Source organism: Thamnophis sirtalis, unplaced genomic scaffold (genome assembly GCF_051295495.1).
Source record: "Thamnophis sirtalis isolate CommonGarterSnake01/CBP01778 unplaced genomic scaffold, rThaSir2_p1.2 scaffold_11, whole genome shotgun sequence".
NCBI classification, from domain to species: Eukaryota; Metazoa; Chordata; class Lepidosauria; order Squamata; family Natricidae; genus Thamnophis; species Thamnophis sirtalis.
In genome coordinates this window covers 51,784,030-51,811,782 of record NW_028261391.1, presented here as the reverse complement: position 1 = coordinate 51,811,782, position 27,753 = coordinate 51,784,030, and the positions used below count along the sequence as shown (strand labels likewise).

Below are 27,753 nucleotides of genomic sequence, written 5' to 3'. Positions count from 1 at the left end.
TTAGTTCTTGAAAAGTCTTCGGTAGTATAATTTCTGCTGTGCCCTTTTGACCAGTGCTGCAATGTGAACACTCCAGGTCAGGTACTCTTTTATGACAACACCCAAAAACTTAAAACTGTCCACTTGTCCCATTTGGTTTCCATTGATAATCAAGGGCTCGATGTCTGATCCATTACTTCTGAGGTCCACTAAAGGCTCCTTGGTCTTATGGGTGTTAAGGACCAAATTATTGTCTCCATACCATGAAAGCAACCGGTCCACCTCATCTCGATAGGCAGACTTATACTCCCTGGAGATGAGTCTCACCACTGTTGTGTCATCTGCAAATTTAATAATAGTATTACTGGTGTGACTGGGAATGCAGTCACATACATAAAAAGTATAGAGTAAGGGACTCAACATGCAACCCTTTAGTGTACCAGTGTTAAGAATAATGGCTAAGGAACTTTGATTATCTAATCTGACCCTCTAAGAGTGGCCAGACAGGAAATCCATAATCCAATCCAGGGTCAAGCCCAAGGTCCATAAGTTTAGATACTAGTTTATGTGGAACAATTGTGTTAACTGCAGAACTAAAATCTACAAAAAGCATCCTCACATAGCCCCCCCCCACTGTTCCAAATGTGTCAGAGCAGAATCAAGAGTGATGGCTATAGCATCCTCTGTAGATCTATTTGTTCTGTATGCAAACTGGTGTTTATCAAATGTATGCAGAAGACCAGAAATAATATGCTAACAGCCCAATTTCTCAAAGAACTTCATGATGATAGCAGTGAGGACCATTGGTCTGTAATCATTGAGGTTATTGATAGGAAACTTATTTTGCAGTGGAACAATGGTGGAAGCCTTCAAACAAGATAGAATAGTGGACTGGGATAAGGACCGGTTGAAGATCCTGATAAAGACTCAAGCCAACTGATAAAGCACAGTATTCGACCAGAGATACTGTCAGGACTGTCAGCCTTTCTAAAGTCCACAGCCCTCAAAATGCCCATCACCTCCTGTTCCTCCACAATGAGATGGGGGCTACAATGGGCTGGTAGCTGTATTTTAGCTGTCCATGAATCTCCACTTCAAAGCGAGCGAATAAATGATTCATCTCCTCTGCCAATGAAGCATCCCCCTCAGCAGGGATGACATTGGTCGGTTGATGGTTGGTGATTTATTAAATCCCTCACCACACTTGCCTCGTGTTATTACTACAAAAATTATCCTCAATCTTCCTCTTATATCAGTCTTGGCCTTCCAAATACCTTTCTTCAGACTAGATTTCCATCCATTTAGGAAAGGTGGTTAAGAAAGTAGTACTTGAACTCCAAAGGACCTGAAGTAAGTGGATTATCTAGATCTGTTTCAATTGGATTCCAGGTAGGGATGAAATATAGATACAATAAGGAACGTTTTTGTCACACTTGATGCTCTGTGGTGAATCTGGGATAAGGTTTCTGCTAGTGTTCCTTGAACACTATTGGAGTAGCTTCCAGTTTTGTAAGTGGGAGATACTGATTTGCAGTGATTCTCCTTTGTTTAAGGACAGTTTCAATCAGTTAATGTAGTAAGAGGGCCTACAACTCTTCATTTGTTGGGTGCCACAGGACTTGAGTATCAATTCTATCTCTTTTTGTTTAATATCTACCTAAAACTGATTGACGTTATATGTAGGCTTGGGATCAGTTATCATGAATATATTGACTATATCAATTATATATCTTGACTCTGGATCAGCCAAGTGATGATGTTGAAGTCCTGACTCAGTACTGGCATAGTTTAAATGGGAAGGAAGACACTAAATCCTAACAAGACCAAGTAATTTCATCTTTAGTCTCTAATTGGTTTCTAGTTCTTGTGTACAATCTGCATGTTCACCTTGTGTGACAATTGTATTTATTTCTGAATCAGGAGGCTCTTTCAGTGAGTCGTGCCTTGGTTACCTCTCAACTAGGATTACTATAATCTGCTCTGCATGATACCACTGTTGAAAGACAAGTAGAAGGCTACAGCTGATCATATATATGTATGAATACATGTCTTTACAACTTGACAAACTGCATTGATCACTGGTTGGCTTCTGGATGCAATACAAGGTACTGATTATCACCTATAAAACTTTGTATGGAACAGGGTGTGGTTACACATATATCCCTATGTGTTTCTGCCTATTCTGAGTATGCAGACTCTGGGTCTCACCAGTTCATCAGTCTCACCTTGTGAATGATAGCTACTACCCTGTGGATAATATTTCCTAGAGATCTGTACTGCTCCCATCTTTTTGGCTTTCCACAAATTGTGATTCTCCCAGGTTTAGATGAGATTGGGCTCCTTTAATTTCTTTGTTCTGTCTTCTGTCATATTTTCTTTGATATTTGCTGTTTTATTTTTAATTGTAAATGGTTAAATTGTAAGTCACCTAGAGTCATTGCAGTCAGGTGGTCTTGAAATTGAAATAAGATATAAAAAAAATTCATTCGGTCTTGTGTATCTAATGGTAACTGGAATGAAACCGATGCCAAACCTGGATTGCTTAATTTACTTCAAAATTGTAGTGAAATTATATACAGAGAAATTAAAAGAACCAAAGCCATTGTCAGTCTATGTGATATGTAAACAATAAGGATTAAAAATGATTCAGGATTTGAAATATGGCAGGTGGACCATTAATGAGGTGCTAATTGATAAAGAAGTGATGCTGCTCAGTTAACAAGGACAGTTTTTGTACAACACCTAACATTTAGACAATCTACTGCTGAGAGTTTTTTTCCCTACAATGGAAGCTGAAGCTCAGTCATAGGCTCACAGCATGATATTTTCTGTTAAGGCTATTCTGTTTTATTCCCTTCCATGTCCAAACTTCAATTTGCCAACAAGCTTCTCTTATTGCTACTCAGGCAGTAATTGATTATGTTAGTGCTGGCAAAGTTCTTGATGCCACTCCACCGCTCATTAATTCTGTAACACAGACAAACTGAAGCAGTCTTCTCTTTTAAAGATGACCCCTCCTTTTCTCGCCCAAAAATGATCTCTTGCTTCATTGTGTTTGGAGACAGGAAGAAAAGAAACATTATAAAAGCATTGTGGATATCTTGATGTTTAGAGTTAGCGAATCATATACTGAAATGGAACTGAAAAGTTATCCAAGTATGGGTGATTTATGACTGTAACAACAGTGCTCAGAGCTCAGAATATGGCCCAATGCTCAGGCTACTATATATGTCTCTCATACAAAGCTATTTGTCTTTGTCTAAAATCTTTTAAGAATGGAAAGCTAATAGTTCAATTCAGAAATGAAGTATTTTACAATTCTGTACTACTGATAGTTCTGTCTTCCTTTTTTCTTTTTCCCATTTTTACTGAATGAAGAATTCTTTTTGACCAAAACAGAGTGACTGTTCAGCTCTCAGACTGACTACAATTCTCCAGATATAAAGGGAATATTGTTATTTCTTAAGATGATGTGGCATACATCAGTTCAGTACTGCCTAGGATGTTGGTTTGTAAAGTGTGGAATATTCTTTGAAAAGCTGTTACATTGTTTAATTATGGGAGGCAAGCCCAATACTTAACCAAGGAATAGACTCTATATTTTTTTGTCTCCACTTTCTCCTTTCCAATTCTTGTTTCTTATTTTTATTGCAATGTGTGTGTGTGCTTGTGTAAAATGATCAAATGCTACTCTTTTAAATATACTTACTGTTAATATTGTACCTATTTTTCATACTAGAATATAAACATCATATAAAAGAAGGTAATATATACTTTTTAATAAAATAGAATATATAATAAATACATTAAAGATCAGGAACAGAAAAATAGTAGTGATGAAAGTGTTGGAGTCAATCTAGTGGAAATGGCAATTTCAAGAATGCATGCACTATAGAGACAAAGGGAACCTTGAAAGATGCAGTTAACATCTTTAGCATCCCCTTAAGAGCCAAGGTGGCGCAGTGGTTAAATGCAGCACTGCAGGCTACTGCTAGATCAGCAGGTCAGCGGTTCAAATCTCACCGGCTCAGGGTTGACTCAGCCTTCCATCCTTACGAGGTGGGTAAAATGAGGACCCAGATTGTTGGGGGCAATATGCTGACTCTCTGTAAACCGCTTAGAGAGGCCTGAAAGGCCTATGAAGCGGTATATAAGTCTACTGCTATTGCTATTGCTTATACTATTATACTATCCAGAGAAAATTGGGATAGTAAACATATTATGATACACAGCTTATCATCAGATCTGGGTTTGCCCTTCCCCCAGAAATCATTGCTATACACTACATATTCACTTGTGCTTTAAACTATAAAATACCATTCTAGTAACTTTGATTGATTTTAATTGCTCTGTATTTCTAGTTAGATGGGATGTATTTTAATGCATTTAATTTGGCTGTGTGAAAGATACATAAATTTAAAACCAATGTTGTAAATGGAAGGAGAGGCAAAACGATGTAACTCTAAAATGTAATCGAGAACATGACAGAGCTTTCATTCAGATATTCTAAAATTTAGAATAAATTGAATCATGCTATCCAAGCTGTACTTATATTGTTCTATATTGTGTTCTGTGAGATTTCACTTTTGGCTGCAATTTATTAATTAAGCACTAAATTTGGCATTTGGATTGTTAATAAATAATATATATGTTCAGAGTGCCTGCTGGGGAGGGGGTCAAAATCTGTAAAATGTCAGATGTAGTGTATGATTGAAGCCTGATTCCTAATGTAGATACTGGAGCCAGAATTCTAACTAGTATGCTACTTGCACTTTTTGACATCCACGAGACTCTGAATTCTAGTTCTGCCTTAAGTGTGAGGTCAGCCAGTAATTTTGAACCAATCACTGTCCCTTACCATAGGAAGACGAATGGCAAACACTTCAATAAACTTTGGCAAGGAAACTGCAGGGAATAGTTCTGATGGTCACCAGAATCAACACTGACTTGAAGGCACACGTACAAAAATAATCCCAAGATTAAATAATTAAAATAATAAAAAGTTGCATGCTGACTGCTTTTTTGTGTGTGTGCTTTTGAAGAAGACCAGGGTGAAATGTAACTTCTGAATAAGTGCATTTTCTAACATACCCGTAGGTGTGACTCAGGAGGTGCCCCTCTCTCATATGTAGATGAGAAAGTCTGATATTATGTAATGTAGAAAAATTCTGTCCCATAAATTTTAGTAAATTCACAATGAGACAAGTATATTTTCAAATAATCAGGTTCTCAACCATTTATGTAATTGTTTAAACATGAACTTGTTCATCCTGCATATACTAACCAGTATTTATATTATTTATTCATTCAATTTTGATATCCCCTGACTATAGCTGATTCTAGAAGGTGTTAAATAAGAAATAGTATATTGTCTTAAAACGTAATCTGTATATTGGAAATCTTAGTTTTCATAGAATACTTGGGAATATTACACATGATATCAGCAATGTTCCCTCTAATTTTTTTTCAGTGTGAGCGGAAAAGTATAGTGTTTGAGCTGCACAGTTTCATGCCTGAGCACCTAAGAGAGCAACAGTTTGAACTGCTGTCACGTCTGCTGGACATTTGCGCAACATTCCAAGCGTCAAGCGCCGATTGCTAGCAAGGTTTCAGCCTGATGAATGCCAGGCATGAAAAGTGCCACTCAAACACTATACTTTTCCGCTCACCCTGAAAAAAAAAAGCTTCTCTGCTCAGCTTTTAGATTGTTAGACTGGCTAGAGAGAGACATGGCACCAATAGCTGGGGTCCTGGCATTTTGCAGGCAACCTGTCCTCTCACATTTCTTTGGAATGCAACCCATCACATTTGAATTAGATTTTGCCAATTATCCTATTAAAAGATAATCCTATTATTCTAAAATATGACTAACTCAATATTAAAAACTGTAAATATTTAATGCTGATAAATAATAGCAGTAATTGTTATTTAGTATGATTAAAATCAGTATTGATATATCAATATAATATCTATCAAAATTGACAATAAACACTAAAATAACAATACAAATATATAATGTGGAATATAAATGTAATAAATATAATATATAAATGCAACATAAATGTAATAAAATAATTTATCATGAAACTCTCCCCCTTTAAAGTAGTAAGATCAATTAAATAGTCTAGCAAGTTTGGACAATATGCTATATGTTATGTTAGGGTTCGCTACATTACAGAGATCCCTCCTTCCGGCCCTATGAGTCCCACTCCGAGACCAGATGGCGCAAGTGATCAGGACCCTGGACTCAGGCTGCTGTCGCTAAATGCCAGGTCTGTGGTACATAAAGCTCCTCTCGTCCGGGACTTAATTTTAGACGAGAGGGCAGACCTGGCATGTATTACTGAAACCTGGCTGGGCCCAGAGGGAGGAGTCCCCCTTGTAGAGCTGTGCCCAGAAGGATTTCAGGTGCTGCACCAGCCAAGAGCCCAGGGAAGGGGTGGGGGTGTGGCCGTTGTTATCCGGGAGTCGTTAGTTCCTCGTAGGGTCCCTGCTCCGGAGCTTGTCGGGTGTGAGTCTCTGCTGATAAAGTTGGACCTCAAGGGTCAAGTGGGTCTGCTGTTAACATACCTGCCTCCCAACAGCGTTGCAGCAGCCCTCCCCTCACTCCTCGAGTCGGTAGCCGAGCTGGCAATTGAGTTCCCTAGGTTGATGGTCCTGGGGGACTTTAATTTGCCTTTGCTCGGTGAAAACTCTGATGGAGCGCAGGAATTCATGGCTTCCATGACAGCCATGGGCTTGACCCAAGTAATTCGGGGCCCAACCCATTCGGCGGGTCACATGCTCGACCTCGTATTCCTCTCGGAGCAGTGGATTTGTGATCTTGGTCTGAGGGGTAACGACATCATACCCCTGTCGTGGTCAGACCATTGCCTACTGAGGCTCGACTTCCGGAGACCAAACCCCCACTGTAGGGAGGAGGAACCGACCAGGTGGTTCCGCCCCAGGCGACTTATGGAACCGTTAAGGTTCCAGACAGAGCTTGGGGTTATTCCTGATACTTTCGCCCACAGTCCGGTAGAGACTCTGGTTGCTGCTTGGCACTCGGCAGCATCGGAGGCCCTCGACCGGATTGCGCCTCTACGGCCCCTCCAAGGCGGCGGATCCCGGAGACCCCCTTGGTTCACCGAGGAACTCCGGGAGATGAAGCGCCGGAGGAGATGCCTAGAGCACCGATGGAGGTCCGATAAGTCCGAATCGAACCGAGCAATGGTAACCACCTGCACCAAGGAATACACCAGGGCACTTAGGGCAGCGAAAAGATCTCACATAGCCACCTTGGTTGCGTCTGCTGAGTCCCGCCCAGCCGCCCTGTTTAAGATAACCCACTCCCTATTAAATAAAAGGGAAGCGGGGGAACCCTTGCAGGGCAGAGCTGAGGATTATGCCCAATTCTTAGCGGACAAAATTGCTCGGTTTCGGTCGGACTTGGACTCCATCCCCGCAGTTCCAGCCGAGGCACAAGAGGATCAGGTAGAACATCTCTGGGTTGAGTTTCAGGATGTTACCCCCGGGGATGTGGACAAGGCCATGAGGGCTGTAAGTGCCTCCACCTGCGTACTGGACCCGTGTCCCTCATGGCTGGTTACTAACAGCAGTGAGGTGACATGAGGCTGGATCCAGGCGGTTGTGACCGCCTCTCTTCGGGAGGGGAACTTCCCCGCCGCACTGAAAGCGGTGGTGGTGAGACCCCACCTAAAAAAGCCATCTTTGGATCCAGCTGTTCTTAATAACTATCGCCCAGTCTCCAACCTTCCCTTCCTTGGGAAGGTTGTTGAGAAGGTGGTGGCCTTTCAGCTCCAACGGTCCTTGGAGGAAGCTAACTATCTCGACCCCTTCCAGTCAGGCTTCAGACCCGGTTACAGCACGGAAACCGCTTTGGTCGCATTGACTGATGATCTCTGGAGAGCCAGAGATGGAGGATATTCCTCCATCCTGGTTCTCCTTGACCTCTCAGCGGCTTTCGATACCATCGACCATGGTATCCTTCTGCGACGACTGCGGGAGGTTGGAGTGGGAGGCACCGTGTTGCGGTGGTTCTCCTCCTACCTCTCGGACAGGTCGCAGTCGGTGTTAGTGGGGGGGCAGAGATCGTCCCCTAGGCCCCTAACATATGGGGTGCCTCAGGGCTCAGTCTTATCCCCCCTACTATTCAACATCTACATGAAACCGCTGGGAGAGATCATCCGTAGGCACGGGATCAGATACCATCAATATGCGGACGATACCCAGTTGTATCTGTCCGCCCCGTGCCATCTCAATGAAGCGGCAGACGTGATGAACCGAGGCCTTGAGGCCGTTATGGACTGGATGAGGGTTAACAAGCTTGTGCTCAACCCAGAAAAGACCGAGTGGCTGTTGTGTTTCCCTCCCAAAGATCCGACCAATATTCCATCACTCAGGCTGGGGGGTCAAATTTTATACCCCTCAGAGAGGGTTCGCAACTTGGGAGTCCTCCTAGATCCACAGCTATCGTTTGACCACCACCTGACGGCTGTGACTAGGGGGGCATTCGCCCAGGTTTGCCTGGTGCGCCAGTTGCGACCCTACCTGAACCGGGAGGCACTCACAACAGTCACTCGGGCCCTTGTGACCTCTAGGCTGGAATACTGCAATGTGCTCTACATGGGGCTGCCCTTGAAGAGCATCCGGCGACTTCAGCTAGTACAGAATGCGGCCGCGCGAGCGATTGTGGGTGCACCTCGGTTCACCCACATAACACATATCCTCCGCGAGCTGCGCTGGCTACCTGTCGATCTCCGGATGCGCTTCAAGGCTCTATTAGTCACCCATAAAGCCCTGCATGGTAGTGGATCCGGATACTTGAGAGACCGCCTCCTGCCAATTACCTCCCTGTGACCAATTAGATCTCACCGATTGGGCCTCCTCCGTATTCCATCGGCCAGCCAATGCTGGCTGGCAACTACAAGGAGGAGGGCCTTCTCAGTAGTAGCCCCGACCCTTTGGAACGAACTCCCTGTGGAGATTCGTACCCTCACCACCGTCCAGGCCTTCCGCACAGCCTTGAAGAACTGGCTAGCCCGTCAGGCCTGGGGACAAGGATAGTTGCCCCTCCCGAATGATGAATGTATGTTGCTTATTACTTTTATTATATGTGTCTATGTCATTGTTGTATTTCCCCTCCCTGATTTTATGTGAGCCGCCCTGAGTCCCCTCAGGGAAAAGGGCGGCCTACAAATGTTAATAAAATCAACAAATCAAAAAAATCAAAAAAATCAAATACTTAAGAATATATATACCTCAGAATCAGATACAACATCCACATCATTTCCAACTGAGTCAATAAAATCATATGCCATGCCAAAACTATTTTAAATAAAGATATTTATTTAAATATTTATTACGGCGGGACCAGGGGGTTGCATTGCAAAGTCGCCAGTCCTCTTGTTTCTTCTCCTTCTTTGCCGGTGAAGCTGGCAAAGCTCCCGCTGGCACCACCGCCCATGGCAGCAGCGGTGGTGCCTCCCCCTCCGCTTGGAGCACCTCAGCTGGGCTCTGGGTTACCCCTACCGCTGCCTCCACCTCCACCACTTTCCTACTAGCTCCCGCAGCCTCAAAAGCACAGCAGAGGAGGAAGGGGGAGGGATAACGCGGGGGCCAGCTCAGGTGCTCTGCGTGGAGAGAGAGGCACCACTGCCATGGGCGGTTCATCAAAACAAGTCTGGGGGAGGTCCTTTGCTGGCGGCCAGTTCTAGCCACCTGCAAAGGACTTCCCCATGTTTGCTTTGATAGAAATCTCTGCGTGGCAGTTAGAAATCTCTGCGCGGCAGTTAGAAACTGCTGCGTGTGGGTTTCTTTCCACGTGCATGGCCGCGCAGCCGTGCACCTTAGAGGGAACAGTGGATATCAGTATGATTAAGGCCAATAACATTCTCTTCATCTCTATATTAAGAAAAGCATTACATGAAAGGAGGGAACAAAGTCATGAAGAGCAGCAAAGGTCAACGAAGAGGTCCAACTGCTTCAAAGTGTGACAAATGGAAAACTGTTACTTTGAATGGAGCAGTAAACAGTAAACAGCATGAATGAAATGAAAACAAGAAATGTAGATGAATTGTGCCTCTGTCTCTGAAATAAAGAGAAAAGGAAAAGCTAGAAAGTTCTGAATGAAGTTGCCCTGATTTGTTGAATAGCACTGATGAATAGATGCAGGAAAGATAAGCTCTACATTTAATTTTTAATGAAGATGCTAAAGAGTATGTCATAAAGTATATTGTACTGGTATGGAGGAAAGTAGAACTCTCTAGGTCTGTGATGGCGAACCTATGGCACGCCTGCCTGATGTAGCACATGGAGCCATGTTGGCTGGCATGCACAATGTCACCCATTTCTCTTCTGGGTTTCTGGCATGCATGCACATGTGATGATCAGCTGTTTTTTTGCATGTGCGGCTGTGCCGGAAACTGGAAGAGCCAGTTTCCATTGTGTGCATCTGTGCCGGCCAGCTGCTAGTCATGTATGCATACATGCTAATAACCAGATGACAAGCTGGCTGGTGCACATGCATGCACCGGAACAGGAAGTTCATTTCTTGGCATGCTCATGCCTACTTAGCAGCTTCTTTTCTGGGTCATGTCCCTGACGAGCATGCACGCACTCTCTTTTCAGTGCCCGGTGCCAAAAGGGTTTGCCATCACTGCCCTAGGTTGATAAAGGCAGCATGTTACATTCCAGTGAATGGTGATAATGGAAAAATCAGACATGAGTTTTTTTAAAAAACAAAACAAAACTGTGCAACATTGTGAATGAATGCAATCTATGTAAAAAATTTATTAAATGACATGTATGGGTGGAAATAAAATGAGAGAGACAGAAAAATCAATTGGGCAATTTATAAATCCAAAAGTGAATGAGAGTGGTGAATATATTTTTAGAAAAAGGTCTGTTTGTTGTATAATAAGTTGTTTGATCATAAGTTTGTTAGTATGTACATAAAATAATGACCGTAATCTAAAATCATAGTTCATCTGATTGTGATGAAAGGCTGACAGAATTAATAATACAAAAGTGATGAGAGGCAGTGAATATATTTTTGGTGGTGTCAAGAGGTTCATAGAAAAATGGAAATGAAAGAAGTGTGTTAATAGAAACAGAAGTGTTAGTGGAAAATATGAAAAAGATTGAAATGTTGAGGTTGAAGAGATTGTGGATAAAATGAATCGCACAAAAGGGAATGATTGCTGCAAAAAAAAAGGAGTAGAGAAGTATGTTGTAGTATGTACTGGGAAAGAAAAAGACAATTGCAAAGAATTGTCAAAGAGAGCAAGGAACAGTTAGTTGAAAGAAGTAGAGAAAATGCAGAATATCTTTGATGAAAATAAAAAAAAACCTGAGAATAATGTACAGAGGAATTTCAATCAAAGAATCTCAAGCAGAATTATGAGATCCAAAATAAAATTGATAAAATATTTGGAATGAAACTGAAGTAAGGGAATAATCATAGAAGAAATACTTTCTATGGGAAAGACAGGGATCTATTGGAGAGTATGATTTTTTAAAAAGTGTACATTTAATGCTAAGAAAAAACTGAATGAAAATTAAGTCATTCATGAATGATGTCCGAATCTTGAAAAAATGTAGACCTGCAAGTTGTAGATGGTGCACCCTGAGAACTTAATAAAATGTGGCTTTTGTATGGAGTGGCTATGCAATTTGTTTGTGTATGTGAAGACTGCATTTGTGCCTGGCAATTGGAAGAAAGCTGGTAGTGTCTCCCTTTGACAATGGAGAATGTACAGAACATACTTTTGTTCTCTGAAATCACTGCAAATTATATGCATGCAAGAAAAATATTGTAAGTCTTTTAACACAGAAAAATACTTTGGTTGAATAGAAGGATGGGAACATTTGGATAAATGTAAAGTTGAAGATTGCCTGTGTGAAAAGAATAATATCAGAGAGGAGTAATACAGACAATAAATGGAATGCTCAGTGAATGGTTTAGCCCAAAGCAAAGAGTAAGACAAGGATATATGAAGCTCCTCTGGTGCTTAATCTATTTATGTGGATAACATACATAGAGAATGTGATGAAATTAGAAATGCATTGGTTGCCAATGTGAACTGCATGTGTATTTTTGCATTCAGATAGCACTGTATTGAAGAGTGATAAACTGAATGATTAGCAGAAAACATTATGCTGAATGATAAAATGGGGAATATGGAAAATTAATGTATTACAGACTAAAGTAATTGCATTTGACAGAAGAAATGGAGTGAAGAACTGCAAGTTCTGCATAAATGACAACACATAGATAAATTTGTGTGCCTGTAAAATTCATTTTATTTTATTTTACTAAATATGGAGAAAACAGACAGAGAGATTTTAAGATCTGCCACTGCACGTAAAAGATGGATGGTAGTGTATGGTCTGTATTGTAAGGAATAGATGCTTCTCAGCAGAATTTAAAATAGTTGGGTATAAAAGTGTGCTTCCATCCATTTTATTACACAGAAAGGAAGTATTGTACAGGGCGGGGCATAACCTTTTCCTAGGGGGTCACAGCAACACTTGTAATAATAACACAAATAATTCATACACCATTCGAAAGCCCATCAAAAACTGAGTTTATTGACATGATTTAATAGTCAGTATGACCACCATTAGCCCTTCGAACAGCATTCAAACGAGGTGGATAAGAACACAACAAATCTTCAAACAGTTCCGTTCGATTTTCCAGATTTTTCAACACAGTTTCCAAATTCATTCTCAAAGTTTCAACTGAAACAAATTTAACATTTAATAGCTCATTCAATTCAGTTTTTTATGGGCTTTAAAATGAGGTGTCGCGGAAGTTGTAAACTGCTGTTGATCTTGCTGTGACCCCCTAGGAAAAGGTTATGCCCCGCCCTCTGGAAAATCTGGAAAATCGAACGGAACTGTTTGAAGATTTGTTGTGTTCTTATCCACCTCGTTTGAATGCTGTTCGAAGGGCTAATGGTGGTCATACTGACTATTAAATCGTGTCAATAAACTCAGTTTTTGATGGGCTTTCGAATGGTGTATGAATTATTTGTGTTGTTATTACAAGTGTTGCTGTGACCCCCTAGGAAAAGGTTATGCCCCACCCTGTATGTTGTGAGAAACATAAATGTAAACGGAATGTAATGTGGATGGAATACTAAAGAATGGTGTGTGGTAAAATAAGAAGAGTTAATGCGAAGAATAAATAAGTTGTGAATGAACGGGACTAAAGTGGTTTAGTACCATAGAATGATGATGTATATATATATATATATATATATATATATATATATATATATATATATATATATATATATATATATATATATATATATATATATATATATATATATATATATATATATATATAAAGTCATAAATATTTATCAGCACAAACATAACAAATATATATATTATATATATAATGGGTTAAGTGGAAGATGAAGAAAATGGAATTAAGGACACCCTCAACAAAAGAATGGTAAAAATAAAGTAATAAAATAAAAATATAATGGAAGCATTGTTGGTCTAATAAAGAAATAAAGGTATGGAGAAGCATAGTTAACAATTTGTGTTTCCTTACATTTTATCTCATTTCTTTATTTCTTATGCATAACATTTCTCTCTACTCCCTTTCTGTAGGTAAATATAATTTACCCTGTAAGGCAACAGTGTGATAGATACAAGCATGTACTTTAATTTAAACCTGTTCAATATTTGTGAACCTTGCATATTTCCTTGTGTAGATATTGTAGCAGAAATAAAGAAACCCTATTTTATACTAACATCACTATACATTTAATATTAATATCTAATATTAGTAACAATATGAAGAAAAATATGGCTACCCAAACTTGTAGATTAAAGAAAATGTTAAGAATCACCCATGCTTCTTTAATTACAGTGCTTTCTTTTTCTCATTCCTTTTTTTTACTGCTGAAAATAAATGCTACATTCTTAGAAAAGCACCAGGAAAGGCCCCTCTCCAACATACTTCATGTAAAAAAAAAGTGAAATAGCTAGTAGAAGCTAAAATAATTTTGACCCCTGAAGAAGAGTGAATGACTAAGCATGAGACCATATAAAGAGTGAGAAAAAAGGTTAAGAGAACCATTTTTGTTCCCTTTAAAAAAAACAACATACTGGGCAGTTGAGTTGATCCAGCAACAATGGAATGGGTGTTGGATTGTTGGCTAAGTACCCTTCTAAAAGGGTAGACAAAAGTACTGTATTTATTATTCTGCCTTATTATTCTGCCTATTAGTCCTCTACTTACGGTAGAGGACTTGTCCCTCTCCATAATCAATACTAAAACCACCACACTACATTACTATTCCAGCTTCCCCTACCTGCCCCCCAGCAATTCTTTTCATAGACTTAGGGCTTAAAATACTCTTGTGTGTATTGATATGTGTATACATGTACTTGTAATTGACCTTAAGTAAATTGCTTCATTATGGAAAGAATATGATCTTCCCAGTAAAAGGAAATTATTAGAAATTTCTGAGAACTGAGCAGAGCTGCCTACTGAAAACAACTAAGGAAGTACAAGATCACCTCAAAAATTACTATAAGGTGGTTAAGAATATGCAGCCAAGAAATTTCAGGGGCATCCAGAGAATTTCTTTGGAAATGACTGAGAAGAGAGTTGTTGCCCTGAGAGGATATTTGTGTTAGAAAAGTTGTGTTTTTCTAGATCTAATTTCTGCTTTCAATAGCATCAGTTACGATATCTTCTTAAATCATCTAGTGTCAAACTTGATTTCATTGAAGGCCGCATCAGGGTTGTGTTTAACCTTAGGAAGCTGTAATGGGTGTGGCCAGGATAACTGTGGCCAGCTCAATGTCACTTGTGTCAGGGGACACCACTGGTGGCCCAAGCACTCTGCCAGAGAAAACAGGCTGCTGAGCTCCATTTTCGGCTGCGACAACCTCCTGCAACCCTCTGACAGTGAAGATGGAGCTCAGAGAGCTGCATGCAGGCCAGTCCTTCACTGTTTCCAGGATAGCCCTGCAGGCCAGATCTAAGCACCCTATGAACCAGATATAGCCCCCGGTCCTTGAGTTTGACACCCCTTATCTAGTAGGTTTAGACCATGGGGATATTGTTTTATAAAGCTTCCAATTCTTTCTGTCAGTCCATATCAAGAACATGACACTGGGGAATTATTGTTTGTTTATGCTTGTTGTTTATTAGTTTTGTATGCCGCCCACTCCCAAAGGACTCCGGGTGGCTCACAATAAACAAGGAAAGGGAAATAAATAAGACAATACAAAGAATTTTAAAAAGCACAACATTCACAATTGAGGCGGGGATGGATATTTCAATAGCCCCCAGCCTGTCGGAACAGCCAGGACTTGGTAGCTTTACGGAAGGCCGGGAGGGTAGTAAGGGTCCGGATCTCCATGGGGAGCTCATTCCAGAGGGCCGGCACAGCAACAGAGAAGGCTCTCCCCCGGGGGGTTGCCAGCCAACATTGGCTGGCCAATGGAACCCGGAGAAGGCCAAGCCTGTGAGATTGAATCGGTCTTTGGGAGGTAATTGGCAGGAGGTGGTCTCTCAGGTACCCAGGTCTGATGCCATGCAGAGCTTTATAAGTAACGAATAGCACCTTGAAGCGTGTCCGGAGACCAATGGGTAGCCAGTGCAGCTCGCGGAGGATAGGTGTAACGTGGGTGTACCTGGGTGCACCCACAATCGCTCGCGCCACTGCATTCTGGACTAGCTGAAGTCTTCGAACATTTTTCAAGGGCAGCCCCATGTAGAGCGCATTACAGTAATCCAGTCTTGAGGTGACGAGGGCATGAGTGACTATCTGAAGTGCCTCCCGGTCCAGGTAGGGTCGCAATTGGTGCACCAGGCGAACCTGGGCAAAGACCCCCCTGGTCACAGCCGACAAATGGTGATCTAAAGTCAGCTGTGGGTCCAGGAGGACTCCCAACCCTCTCTGAGGGGCGTATAATTTCACCCCCCAGCCTGAGAGATGGAATAGTTTGCCAATCTTTGGGAGGGAACATCAATAGCCATTCAGTCTTGTCGGGATTGAGCGCAAGCTTGTTCGTTCCCATCCAGGCCCTAACAGTCTCCAGGCACTGGCATATCACTTCTACCGCTTCACTGAGTTGGCATGGGGCGGACAGATACAACTGCGTATCATCCGCATACTGATGGTATTTAATCCCGTGCCGGCGTATGATCTCACCCAGCGGCTTCATGTAGATTTAAATAGGAGGGGGGACAGGACCGAACCTTGCGGCACCCCATAATTGAGGGGCCTTGGGGTCGACCTCTGCCCTCCGACCAACACCGACTGCGACCTGTCCAAGAGGTAGGAGGAGAACCACCGAAGGACGGTGCCTCCCACTCCCACCTCCTGCAACCGTCTCAGAAGGATACCATGGTTGATGGTATCGAAGGCTGCTGAGAGGTCAAGGAGCACAAGGATAGAGGGGTGAGCCCTATCTCTGGCTCACCAGAGATCATCGATCAGTGCAACCAAAGCAGTTTCCGTGCTGTAACTAGGCCTGAAACCCGACTGAAAGGAATCCAGATAATCGGTTTCATCCAAGGACCATCGGAGTTGAGAGGCCACCACTTTCTCAACAACCTTCCCTACAAAGGGCAGGTTGGAGACTGGATGATAGTTGCTCAAAATGGCTGGGTCCAGAGAAGGTTTCTTCAGGAGGGGTCTCACCACCGCATCCTTTAGGAGGAGCCGGAAGGATCCCTCCTGGAGGGAAGTATTAATTATCATTTGGATCCAGCCACATGTCACCTCCCTGCTGGTCGAAACCAGCCAGGAGAGGCACGGGTCCAACATACAAGTGGAGGCACTCACCGCTCCCATGGCCTTGTCCACTTCCTCAGGCGTGACAAGTTGAAACTCAGTCCATAAACTCCGTTCAAGATCTTCCCCCGGTACCTTGGCTGGTACCGTGCAATTGGAGTCCAGGTCTGTCCGAATCCGAATGACTTTATCCATTAAATACTGAACAAATTCCTCAGTTCTACCTTGTAAAGGTTCATCCGCATCCCTCCCTTTCAGGAGGGAGCAGGTTATCCTAAACAAGGCAGCTGGGCGCGATTCAGCGGATGCAATAACAGTGGCAAAATGCGAACATTTCGCCGCCCGTATTGCCACGAGATAGGCTCTGATATAGGCTCTCATCAGTGCTTGGTCTGACTCAGATTTACTGGCCCTCCAGCGGCGCTCTAGGCATCTCTTTTGGCGCTTTATCTCCCGGAGTTCCTCGGTAAACCAAGGAGCTCTCCTGGATCCGTTACCTCGGATTAGCCCTAGCTTATCTGCCTTTGGCTTTTAATGTTCAATGAGGTTTTATTTTTTTCCTTATTCTGTTGAATATGTATGGGATACTGTTTATCTGGGGCAATGAATAAAATGAAATTAACTGCAAGAAATTAAGGAACTATTAGCAATGATGAAACAAACAATGGAACTCGGGTTCATCCTGACTGTGTTTATTGTTGTGGAAAGTAAAATCTAACCCCTCAGAGAACAATTCAATAAAATTCAATCGGGAGGGAAAGTGCCTCCTTCGTGGAAGACTGCGTTCATATCGTTGATACCCAAAGAAGATCAAGACCTCACCCAACCAAAAAATTACAGACCTATTTCATTACTCAATGTAGATTATAAAATTTTTACTAAAATATTAGCAAATAGGCTAATGGGGGTAATTCAGCAACTGATACATACCGATCAAACTGGTTTTATACAGGGCAGACAGATGAAGGATAACGTTAGATTAATTATCAACGCTTTAGAATACCTGGGAAAGAACAATCAAATCCCGGCCGCATTCATATTTTTGGATGCGGAGAAAGCCTTTGATCGAGTTAATTGGCAATTCCTGCTGAAGACATTGCAAAAAATGCAGATAGGAGATGGCTTTTTACGGTCAATTGGTGCAATATATCAGCAGCAAACAGCCCAGATCATTGTCAATGGAAGTCTGACAGACTCCTTTCAAATTGAAAAAGGTACAAGACAGGGCTGTCCTCTGTCCCCATTATTGTTTATTATAACTTTGGAAATACTGTTGAATAAGATACGGGGCCTGGGCGGTCTAAAAGGGATTAAAATTAGACAGCAAGAATATAGAGTTCGTGCATTTGCGGATGATCTGGTTATAATATTGGAACAACCACAGGAAACTAGTAGGGTATTATTGAATACGATCAATCAATATGGTCAAGTCTCGGGATTTAAAATAAATCTAGGAAAAACCAAAATAATAGCTATAAATATGACTATCAAGCAGAAGGAAGAACTGGGGGCGATGCTAAGATGTGAGGTAGTTAAAAAAGTTAAATATCTTGGAGTTAATATTTTAATCTCAAATGGGAAATTATACAAGTATAATTATGAATCACTTTGGCATAGTACACAGTTGGAGTTGAAAAGGTGGGAAAAACTGCATTTGTCCTTGCTGGGTAGAATAGTGGCAGTAAAAATGAACATTTTACCAAAATTTTTATTTCTTTTTCAAATGTTACCAATACTTAAAAGAGATGCGAATCTTTTAGAATGGCAGAAGGGTATCAACAAATTTGTGTGGGCAGGAAAGAAGCCGAGGGTAAAGATGAAAATAATGCAAGATGCACGTGAAAGAGGAGGATTGAAATTACCTAACTTAAAATTATACTATGACGCAATGGCATTATTTGTAATTAGTGATTGGATTCATCTAACTAATGACAGAATTTTGAATATCGAGGGATATGACTTGTTATATGGTTGGCATGCTTACCTGTTATTTAACAAAAAAACGGATAAGAAATTTAAAAATCACATCTTAAGAAATGCTTTATTGCGGGTTTGGAAAAAATATCAACATAAATTAAATGATAAAGTGCCCATGTGGGCAATTCCTAGACATGCAATTGAAAATATGAATGTAGAACAAAAACACGATAGAACCACCTATAGACAACTTCTTATCTCAGAAAGAGGGGTGATGGAACTAAAATCTTTAGAGGTACTTAAAGAAGAGAAGGTAGTTCAAACGTGGTTTCAGTATGGTCAACTACAGGCTAGGTGGAAAACAGATAAAAAAATTGGCTTTGTAAAAGTTGAGGATAATTTGTTTAAACAAATAAGAGATCAAAGCTCAATGCATATAAAGAGGATATATAATGTATTAGTACAGATGGATTCTGAAACGGAACTGATTAAGGATTGTATGATAAAATGGGCTCAGAATATCGAGGAACCAATAATGCTTGAAACATGGGAAAGAATCTGGGTAAGAAATGTGAAATTTACACAAGCACAAAACTTGAGAGAAAACTTTTATAAGATGTTTTATAGATGGCACCTAGATCCTAAAAAGCTTGCCTCTATGTATCCAAATGTTCAACCTAAATGTTGGAGATGTGGTTCTTGTGATGCTACATATTTTCATATATGGTGGACATGTCGTAATGTCAAGGCATTTTGGATAAAAATATGGTGGATCCTGCAAAACATCTTTAAAAGAAGGATAAAATTTACCCCCCAGTTGTTTTTACTGGGTATATGTATTGATTTTACAGCAGCAGAGACTAATTTGGTTTTGTATTTAATAACGGCAGCAAGACTCTTGGTGGCGCAGTATTGGAAGAAGAAAGATTTACCTACAATTCAAGAATGGACTTTGAAAGTTATGAACTTAGCCGAAATGGCCAAAATCTCAGCATATCTCAAAGAACATTCAAACGAGAGATATAAACGAGACTGGAAAAAATGGATTGATTACATAAAAAGTAAATATGGGACTAAGAAACTCCAGATAGCTTATGCTTAGTATCAGTAATAATTTAAATTGTTTAAAATTTGGGTAACAGTAAGAAGCTGAGTTCAATGTAGAGATATTTTAGACTGTGATTGTTCAAAAGTTATACCACGTATGGTCTTTGGGAAGTCGGGGGGAGGGAAGGGAGGTGGGGATTTAGGGGGAGGGGGGAGGGGGGAAATACAATTCCATGATTGTATTTGTATACTGTGGCTTTCCAATGTTAGTGCGAAAATAGAACAAACCGAATATACTGGAAGGTAATAGATACCGAAGGAAAGAGTCGAGTGAAAGAAGAAGGAGGGTGGAGAGGGTGAGAGAGAGGAGGAGGAGAAGGAAGGGAGGGAATGGAGAGGGAGTGATAGGGTTAAGGTTAGAAAGAAGGGGAGGGGAAGTAGGCGTAGAGGGGTGTGTGAGAAGGAAGAATGAAAGTTGGAGGGGGTTGAAAGAGGATGTATGGCAGGCCAAGGTGGTATACTGGGTTTGTATTGTAGAGGGCATTTTCTATATAAGTGAGGGCCGTGTTTATTATTCAATGTTATATGCCCTGATTAAGCACAGTGAATATGTGATTGTATAGAATGAAAACATAATAAAATATATATTAAAAAAAAAAGAAAGTAAAATCTGTTGGCTAAGAGCAATCTTTAGCTATTTTTTTCCACAAATTTTTTTATTTTCATTTTCATACACTCACATGTATACTGTACATAACCAACACCATACAGCATTAAACAAAAATTGCATCAATTCCTCTTGTCAACAATGGCTCAGAAAATAAAAATATATATAACTCCAATATAACTCTTCCGCTCTTCATACACCTCTTTCTTCCACCACCCTCCAACTTTCTATCTTCCCTCCATCATCCCCCTCTACCCTACTTCCCCTCCCCCTCTACCACTCCTGTCTCCACATCCACTCCCCCCTTCCTTCTCACCTTTCCCTCCCACCCCCTCTCCCATCCCTCTCTGCCCATCTTTCTTCTTTCCCACTCCTCCTCTCCTTGGTGTATTTCCGCTACATGTCAATATACTTGGCCTATCCTATTTTTTAAAGAAAAATTAAAAAGAACAGTATACATGTGAAGTCACATTACATTGAGATAACACATCTTATCTAACCTAATATATATCCCTCCCTCCCCCCTCCCTCCCCCCCAACTCCCCATATCCTTCCCCCCGACTTCCCAGAACCCGTACATGGTATAGATTTTTAACAAACACAGTCTAAAATATATTGAGAAGAAAAGAATAAGAAATTAATAACATCTCTACATTGAGCTTAGCTCCTTCTTTCTAAGCTAACTTTAAACAATTTAAATCATTCCTGATCTTAAGCATAGGCTATCTGGAATTTCTTAGTCCCGTATTTATTTTGTATATAATCAATCCATTTTTTCCAGTCTCGTTTATATCTCTCATTTGAGTGGTCTTTAAGATATGCAGATATTTTAGCCATCTCGGCTAAATTTGTAACTTTCAATGTCCATTCTTGAATTACAGGCAAGTCTTCCTTCTTCCAGTATTGCGCCACCAACAGTCTTGCTGCCGTTATTAAGTGCAAAGTCAAGTTAATCTCTACCGCTGTAAAGTCAGTACTTATACTTAACAAAAATAACTGAGGAGTAAACTTTATCCTTCTTTTAAAGATATTTTGCATAATCCACCATATTTTTATCCAAAATGCCTTAACCTTTTGGCAAGTCCACCATATATGGAAATATGTAGCATCGAGAGAACCACATCTCCAACATTTGGGTTGTAAATTCGGCTACATAGAAGCCAACTTTTTAGGATCTAAATGCCATCTATAGAACATCTTGTAAAAAATTTCTCTTAGGTTTTGAGCTTGTGTAAATTTCACATTTCTTACCCAAATTATTTCCCATGTATCCAACATTATTGGTTCTTCAATATTTTGAGCCCACTTTACCATACAATCTTTAACTAATTCTGTTTCTGAATCCATCTGTATTAATACATTATATATCCTCTTTATATGCATTAAACTTTGGTCTCTTATTTGTTTAAATAGATTATCCTCAACTTGGATAAAACCAATTTTTTGATCTATTTTCCACCTGGCCTGTAATTGCCCGTACTGAAACCATGTTTGAACTGTCTTCTCCTCTTTTAATACCTCTAAGGATTTTAGTTGTAGTGCCCCCCTTTCCAAAATAAGAAGCTGTCTATGTTGCATTATAGGGTTCCCGAGGCTGAAGATGAAAGGAATGTCCACTCACGGATAGCTGAATCAACCAAAGTTTATTGAGCATCCAGAATTAACATGAGAACCAACAGCCAACTTATTAATCATGAAACATCATTCTTATAGTGTTTTCAGCTTCTTTTAGCTCTACCTACTTTATGTGTTATATCATTATTGGCTAACAAGTCTCCAGGCACAATAATTGGTTAGTCCTTACATCATTGGTGTTCGTGAGAATGTTCACGTTGTAATAGCTAAGTAAATCAAGTGTTATCAAATGAGTGAATAAAATGTTGCAGGTTATACTTTGTATCATCCCGTGTCCTCAAACATCCCTGGGAACACTGCAAGAGCAAAGAATAGCTGACAAGCAAATATTTTCTGCAGATTGCTGCAGTTTCTACTTACACGTGTAACCTCAGTTCTAAGGACCATTCAGATGATTCACTGTAAAAGCCCTACATTTACTTGCTTTTTGTTTTTAATGACAAAAAAGAGATTTTTCAAGAGCATGCATTTGAATCACATTCAAAGTAGGTGCAGGAGACTTGCAAAACATGGCAAAAAATGAAGGAACACATTGCATACAGCAACAGCAAAGTATAAGTAATACGATTATGTTCACACCATAGAAAAACAATTGTTTTAACCAAGAAATATCAGGTAACCATTTAGTTAAGCAAGCATAAGGAGAAAATTCATCATGTACATTATTTTTTATAGAAGCTTGTAAGTTAACTAATTCATCTTCAATAGTTCTATTAAGTGAATGAAAATGCACAGCACAAGCATGTTGACCAATTAAAGTGCAAAATCCACCTTGACGAGCTAGCAAATAGTCTATAGCAAAGCGTTGTTGAATTAAATCTTGATTAAGTTCTTCAATTTCATTTTGCAAGTCTCTAATAATTGCAGCAGTAGCATTAATAGATTTCTCCAATCGGCATGTGAGACCTAAAATAGAATGTCTATTTTCTTGAGCTAATATTCCTGGGTATGATCCCAAAGAAATAGTTCCAGTTATTGCTCCAACTAATGCACGTCCAAAAGTAGGCAATGAAGAAAATTGAGTATCAATAATAACTTCATCAGAACATTTTGATCCCAAGGCTGCACGTCTTTTTCTAGTTGGTAAACTTCCATAAAGATCCACTTGTACAGGTAACGACAAATATCCAATGGCAGCACATTGATAGTTCTGAGGGTGTACGTTAGTTGCATATTTGTCAAAGAAAAACCACATTGCAGGATCTTGTAATTGCCATCCAGCACAGATTGATCCACCTGTTCCAGTATTAGAAAAGACAGTTTGAAAAATAGGAAAATTTTCAGGATACATTTCAGGTATGGTGTTATGACCTTGTGATGTTTTAATAGTACCCCATAACCAATATTTCTGAGTACAATAACTATAATTCCCTACTTTATCTAAAATACGTTTAGCTTTTGAGTAATCAGACCATTGATTAAGCCAATTATGACGAGCATAACAACAAAAATATAAGCCTCTAGTAAATTGATTAATGCGAATATACTTCCATCTAACTAAATTTAATTCATTTGGAGGAGTAGAAAATAGCCAAGAAGAGGAAATATGTTGAAGTTGCGAAACAATGAAAGCAGAAGAATTAATTAGATTAGGAATAAAAGCAACTTGACCAAGAGCCATAGGAGGTTCATAATATAAAGTTATATTACGACCATGAATCAAAAACATATATTGAACATGACGAATCCAAAGATTAGGACTAAGAGGAAGAGCAAGAGTTGTTTCTGAGTTAATAGAAACCAGAAAGAAAAAGAAAAAGAGAAAACAACACATGAGAAAAAAGGATTTTTTCAATTAATGTTGATCTTCAAGGTGATTCCAAGGCAATATTGGAGGACGTTGCATCCTTGGATGTTTCATTTGTTTTTCCATAATAAGGACGAACACACCGGTCTGGAATCCACACAGCTTGCTTTGTTTACAAATCTTCAACTGCAGCATAACCCCGTTCCCAGGTTATAAGTTTTGTAGGTCCACGCCAAGCAGGATCAGGAAGTTGACGAAAGAGCACCAAAGGACGTGCCACAGGATACTGAATATGAAAATGTAAACTCACTGGGAGGTCTGAAAAGGAATCTAGAAAAGTTAAGTAGTTCCATGCATAAAGAGCAATAGAGATCAAATTTTGAATTTTTCTCAAATTGAATGGACCAGATTCAGATTTTACCAATTTAGTTAATGTAGCTTTGAATGTACGATGAGCTCACTCAATTATAGCTTGCCCTTGAGAACTGTAAGGAATTCCATGTATCAATTGAATGTTCCATTGTTGACAAAAAGAATTAAAGTCCTTGCTAGTATACACAGGACCATTATCAGTTTTTAATTGAATTGGTCGTCCCATTACGGAAAAAGCAGAAAGACAATGAGACATTGCATCAAAAGTGCGCTCATGTCTAGCAGCAGTGACCCATAAAAAATGAGAATATGTATCAATGGATGCATGTAAATAAGTGTATGGTTTAAAGGTAGCAAATTGTGTGACATCCATTTGCCAAATTTGATTAGCCTTTGTTCCTCGAGGATTTACTCCCATAGGAAAAGGAACAGCAAATTGTTGACAAGAAGTACATCCTCGAACAATGTCAGAGGAAGCAGAAGAAGGTGTTATTTCAGACTTAGATTTAAGATCAAAAGAGGAAATTTCTTTTTCAGACAGTGGAGGAAAAATCACAGTAGTAGAATGTTGAGAAGGAGGGGATGATAAGAAAGAAACAGAATCTTCTTTCTGACCAAACATTTCTACAGCATGCCGACACAAATGCCAAGCGTGCAAAAGCTCTACATCTTTCCTAGGCTCAGAATGCAAAACCTTGCCAACTTTTTCCCAATCTGACAACTTCAAAGAGCCTTGTACAGGATAGAAAGGACAACTTAAAGCAATTTCACGGACCAGCCGAAAAAGAGCCTTTTGTGACACACATAACTCAGACTTCTTAAGAAGATACCCCAACTCATTAACATGCTTCCTTTGCTCTTGAGAAAGCGAAGATCCCATACTTACAGAAATCTTATAAAGTAAGATTGTAGAGCCCTTAGGCTGACGACGTCTGTCCTTCCCTGGACGAAGTATGGGTCCCTGTTCGGGCGCCAAAATGTTGCATTATAGGGTTCCCGAGGCTGAAGATGAAAGGAATGTCCACTCACGGATAGCTGAATCAACCAAAGTTTATTCAGAATTAACATGAGAACCAACAGCCAACTTATTAATCATGAAACATCATTCTTATAGTGTTTTCAGCTTCTTTTAGCTCTACCTACTTTATGTGTTATATCATTATTGGCTAACAAGTCTCCAAGGCACAATAATTGGTTAGTCCTTACATCATTGGTGTTCATGAGAATGTTCACATTGTAATAGCTAAGTAAATCAAGTGTTATCAAATGAGTGAATAAAATGTTGCAGGTTATACTTTGTATCATCCCGTGTCCTCGAACATCCCTGGGAACACTGCAAGAGCAAAGAATAGCTGACAAGCAAATATTTTCTGCAGATTGCTGCAGTTTCTACTTACACGTGTAACCTCAGTTCTAAGGACCATTCAGATGATTCACTGTAAAAACCCTACAGTCTATAAGTAGTTCCATCCTGTTTTTGTGCTATATTCATATTTTCAATTGCATGTCTAGGAATTGCCCACATGAGTATCTTGTCATTTAGTTTATGTCGATATTTTTTCCAGACCCGCAGTAACGCATTTCTTAAAATATGACTTTTAAAGTTTTTGTCCAGTTTTTTGTTGAATAACAGGTAAGCGTGCCAACCATATACCAGATCATATCCCTCAATATTCAATATCCTATCATTGGTTAAATCGATCCAATCACTAATTACGGATAATACCACTGCATCATAATATAGTTTTAGATTGGGTAATTTCAAACCTCCTCTCTCACGTACATCTTGCATTATTTTCAGCTTTACTCTCGGCTTCTTTGCTGCCCATACAAATTTATTGATACCCTTCTGCCATTCTAATAGATTCGCATCATTTTTGAGTATAGGTAACATTTGGAAAAGAAATAAAATTTTTGGTAATTGTCATCTTTGGTTACCTGAAGCTTTTTTTAGAGCCTCCTGCATGGCCTGTTTAACCTTTGGCCTAGCTCCTCCCACTGCTTCTGGACTTGTTGTTGTAGCTCCTTGATTGATGGCAGGTAATTGTTGAGGTTGTTGCATTTTAGCTTGTTGCTCCATTCGTCTAGTAATCATACAGCTAGGTCTTTGTTCCATAACACCTTGCGCTTCTAAGAGAGAGAGATGATCCATCTTATCTGGTAGTTGTGTGGTTTGCTGTCTGTCTTGTCCTTCTTGTGGTCTTTCTCTGGGTCCAGATGGTGCAGGATGTCCGGCCTTCAAAATATTATAGTAAAAATCTCGGGCTTTCCATATGGAGTTGAGATGATATCTTTGCCTATCAAATGTAAGTATAATGCCGAATGGTGCATCCCATCTGTACTGTATCTGATGGTTTCTAAGTTCTTCAACTAAGAAAGCATAATCTCTCCTGGCTCTTAGCATTTGAGGTGGTATCTCTTTCAAGACAGTCAGTTCTTGACCCCCAATTTGTAGCTGAGTTTTATAAGACTCTTGTAATATCGTGTTGCTGAGCTCTCTTGTGGTGAAATATATAACAATGTCTCGAGGGAGCTGCTTCTGCTTTGCGACCCAAGAATTAACGCGATAAACTTTATCGATTTGCCAGTCAAACTTAGCCCCCGGTCTTCCCAACAGACTATCAAAGGCTTCTGAAAGAATCTGTTTCAGGTTCTCCTGTTTTTCTTCACACAACCCCCATACTCTTAATGCCAGTTCCATTTGTCTGTACTGTATCATATTAATTTCTTTTTTAGCATTTTCAACTTTTTGTTGCACCACCTCTGTTTTCGATGTCAAATTAATATTAGCTTCATTAAGATCCTCTAGACTATCTTCAATTCCGGAAACATGTTCTGTCAGTACAGTTACGAGCCCCAACATATCATCTCTAATTTTAGCAACTCTGGCTAAACATACAACTCCTCTTTAAGTTCTTTTATCTCCTCTTTTATCTCCTCTTTTATCTCCTCTTTAAAATCTTTAAGTTTGTCTTCCACTTTAATTGTCTGAGTGTTGAGAGCCCCATTTAATTCCCTCAAGAAAAAATCTTTCATTAGTAAATCTCCAGTAGGGGGCATGGAGAGTGGAGGCTGCGACTTTGTGCCAGGTATTGGCGATGTGCTTCTGGGGGCTGAAGGAGGGGGCATCTTCAAATTAGGATTTGGTTTTGAGGCCATTCCAAGTTTTATCTTCAAGCAATTAGTAAAACTCCACTGGCCCGCTATACAGCTATGGAAAGAGGTACTAAATCTCCCCTTTATTTTGAAATTTTTGAGGCTCCGTAGGACTTTACAAAAGGTTTCAGAAGATAAACATTGTAACGAGACAGTTCAGCATACTCATCGCGATTTTAAGTGTCTCTATATTAGCAGAGTTAACAGAAGAAAGAAAGTCTTGCAAAAGTGAAACTAATTAGTAAAACTCTGCTGGCCGGCTGTGAGGCAAAGTAATAAATCAGTCCCTTCCTTTGAAGTTTTAAAGCTCTGTAGAGCTTTACAAGGAGATTAGGAAAATAAACATTGTTACGGAACAATTCAACAAGCTCGTTACCATTTTAAATGCCTCTTTAAATAGCTAGATTAACGGAAGAAGATCTTGTAAAAATGAAGCTAGGATTTGAATAAACAATTAAAGG

General features: G+C 40.0%; 1 protein-coding gene across 1 annotated transcript; it reads right to left on the bottom strand.

The window, feature by feature from the left end:
• Positions 1-23,735, bottom strand: LOC148043645 (uncharacterized). The gene is made up of 2 exons (XM_087726088.1): positions 22,620-23,735; positions 1-352 (listed from the first exon to the last, which is right to left on the bottom strand). Exons 1-2 carry the CDS (start codon positions 23,684-23,686, stop codon positions 1-3), a joined length of 1,419 nt encoding a protein of 472 aa, XP_087582214.1. The 5' UTR covers positions 23,687-23,735.
• Positions 23,736-27,753: the final 4,018 nt, after the last annotated feature.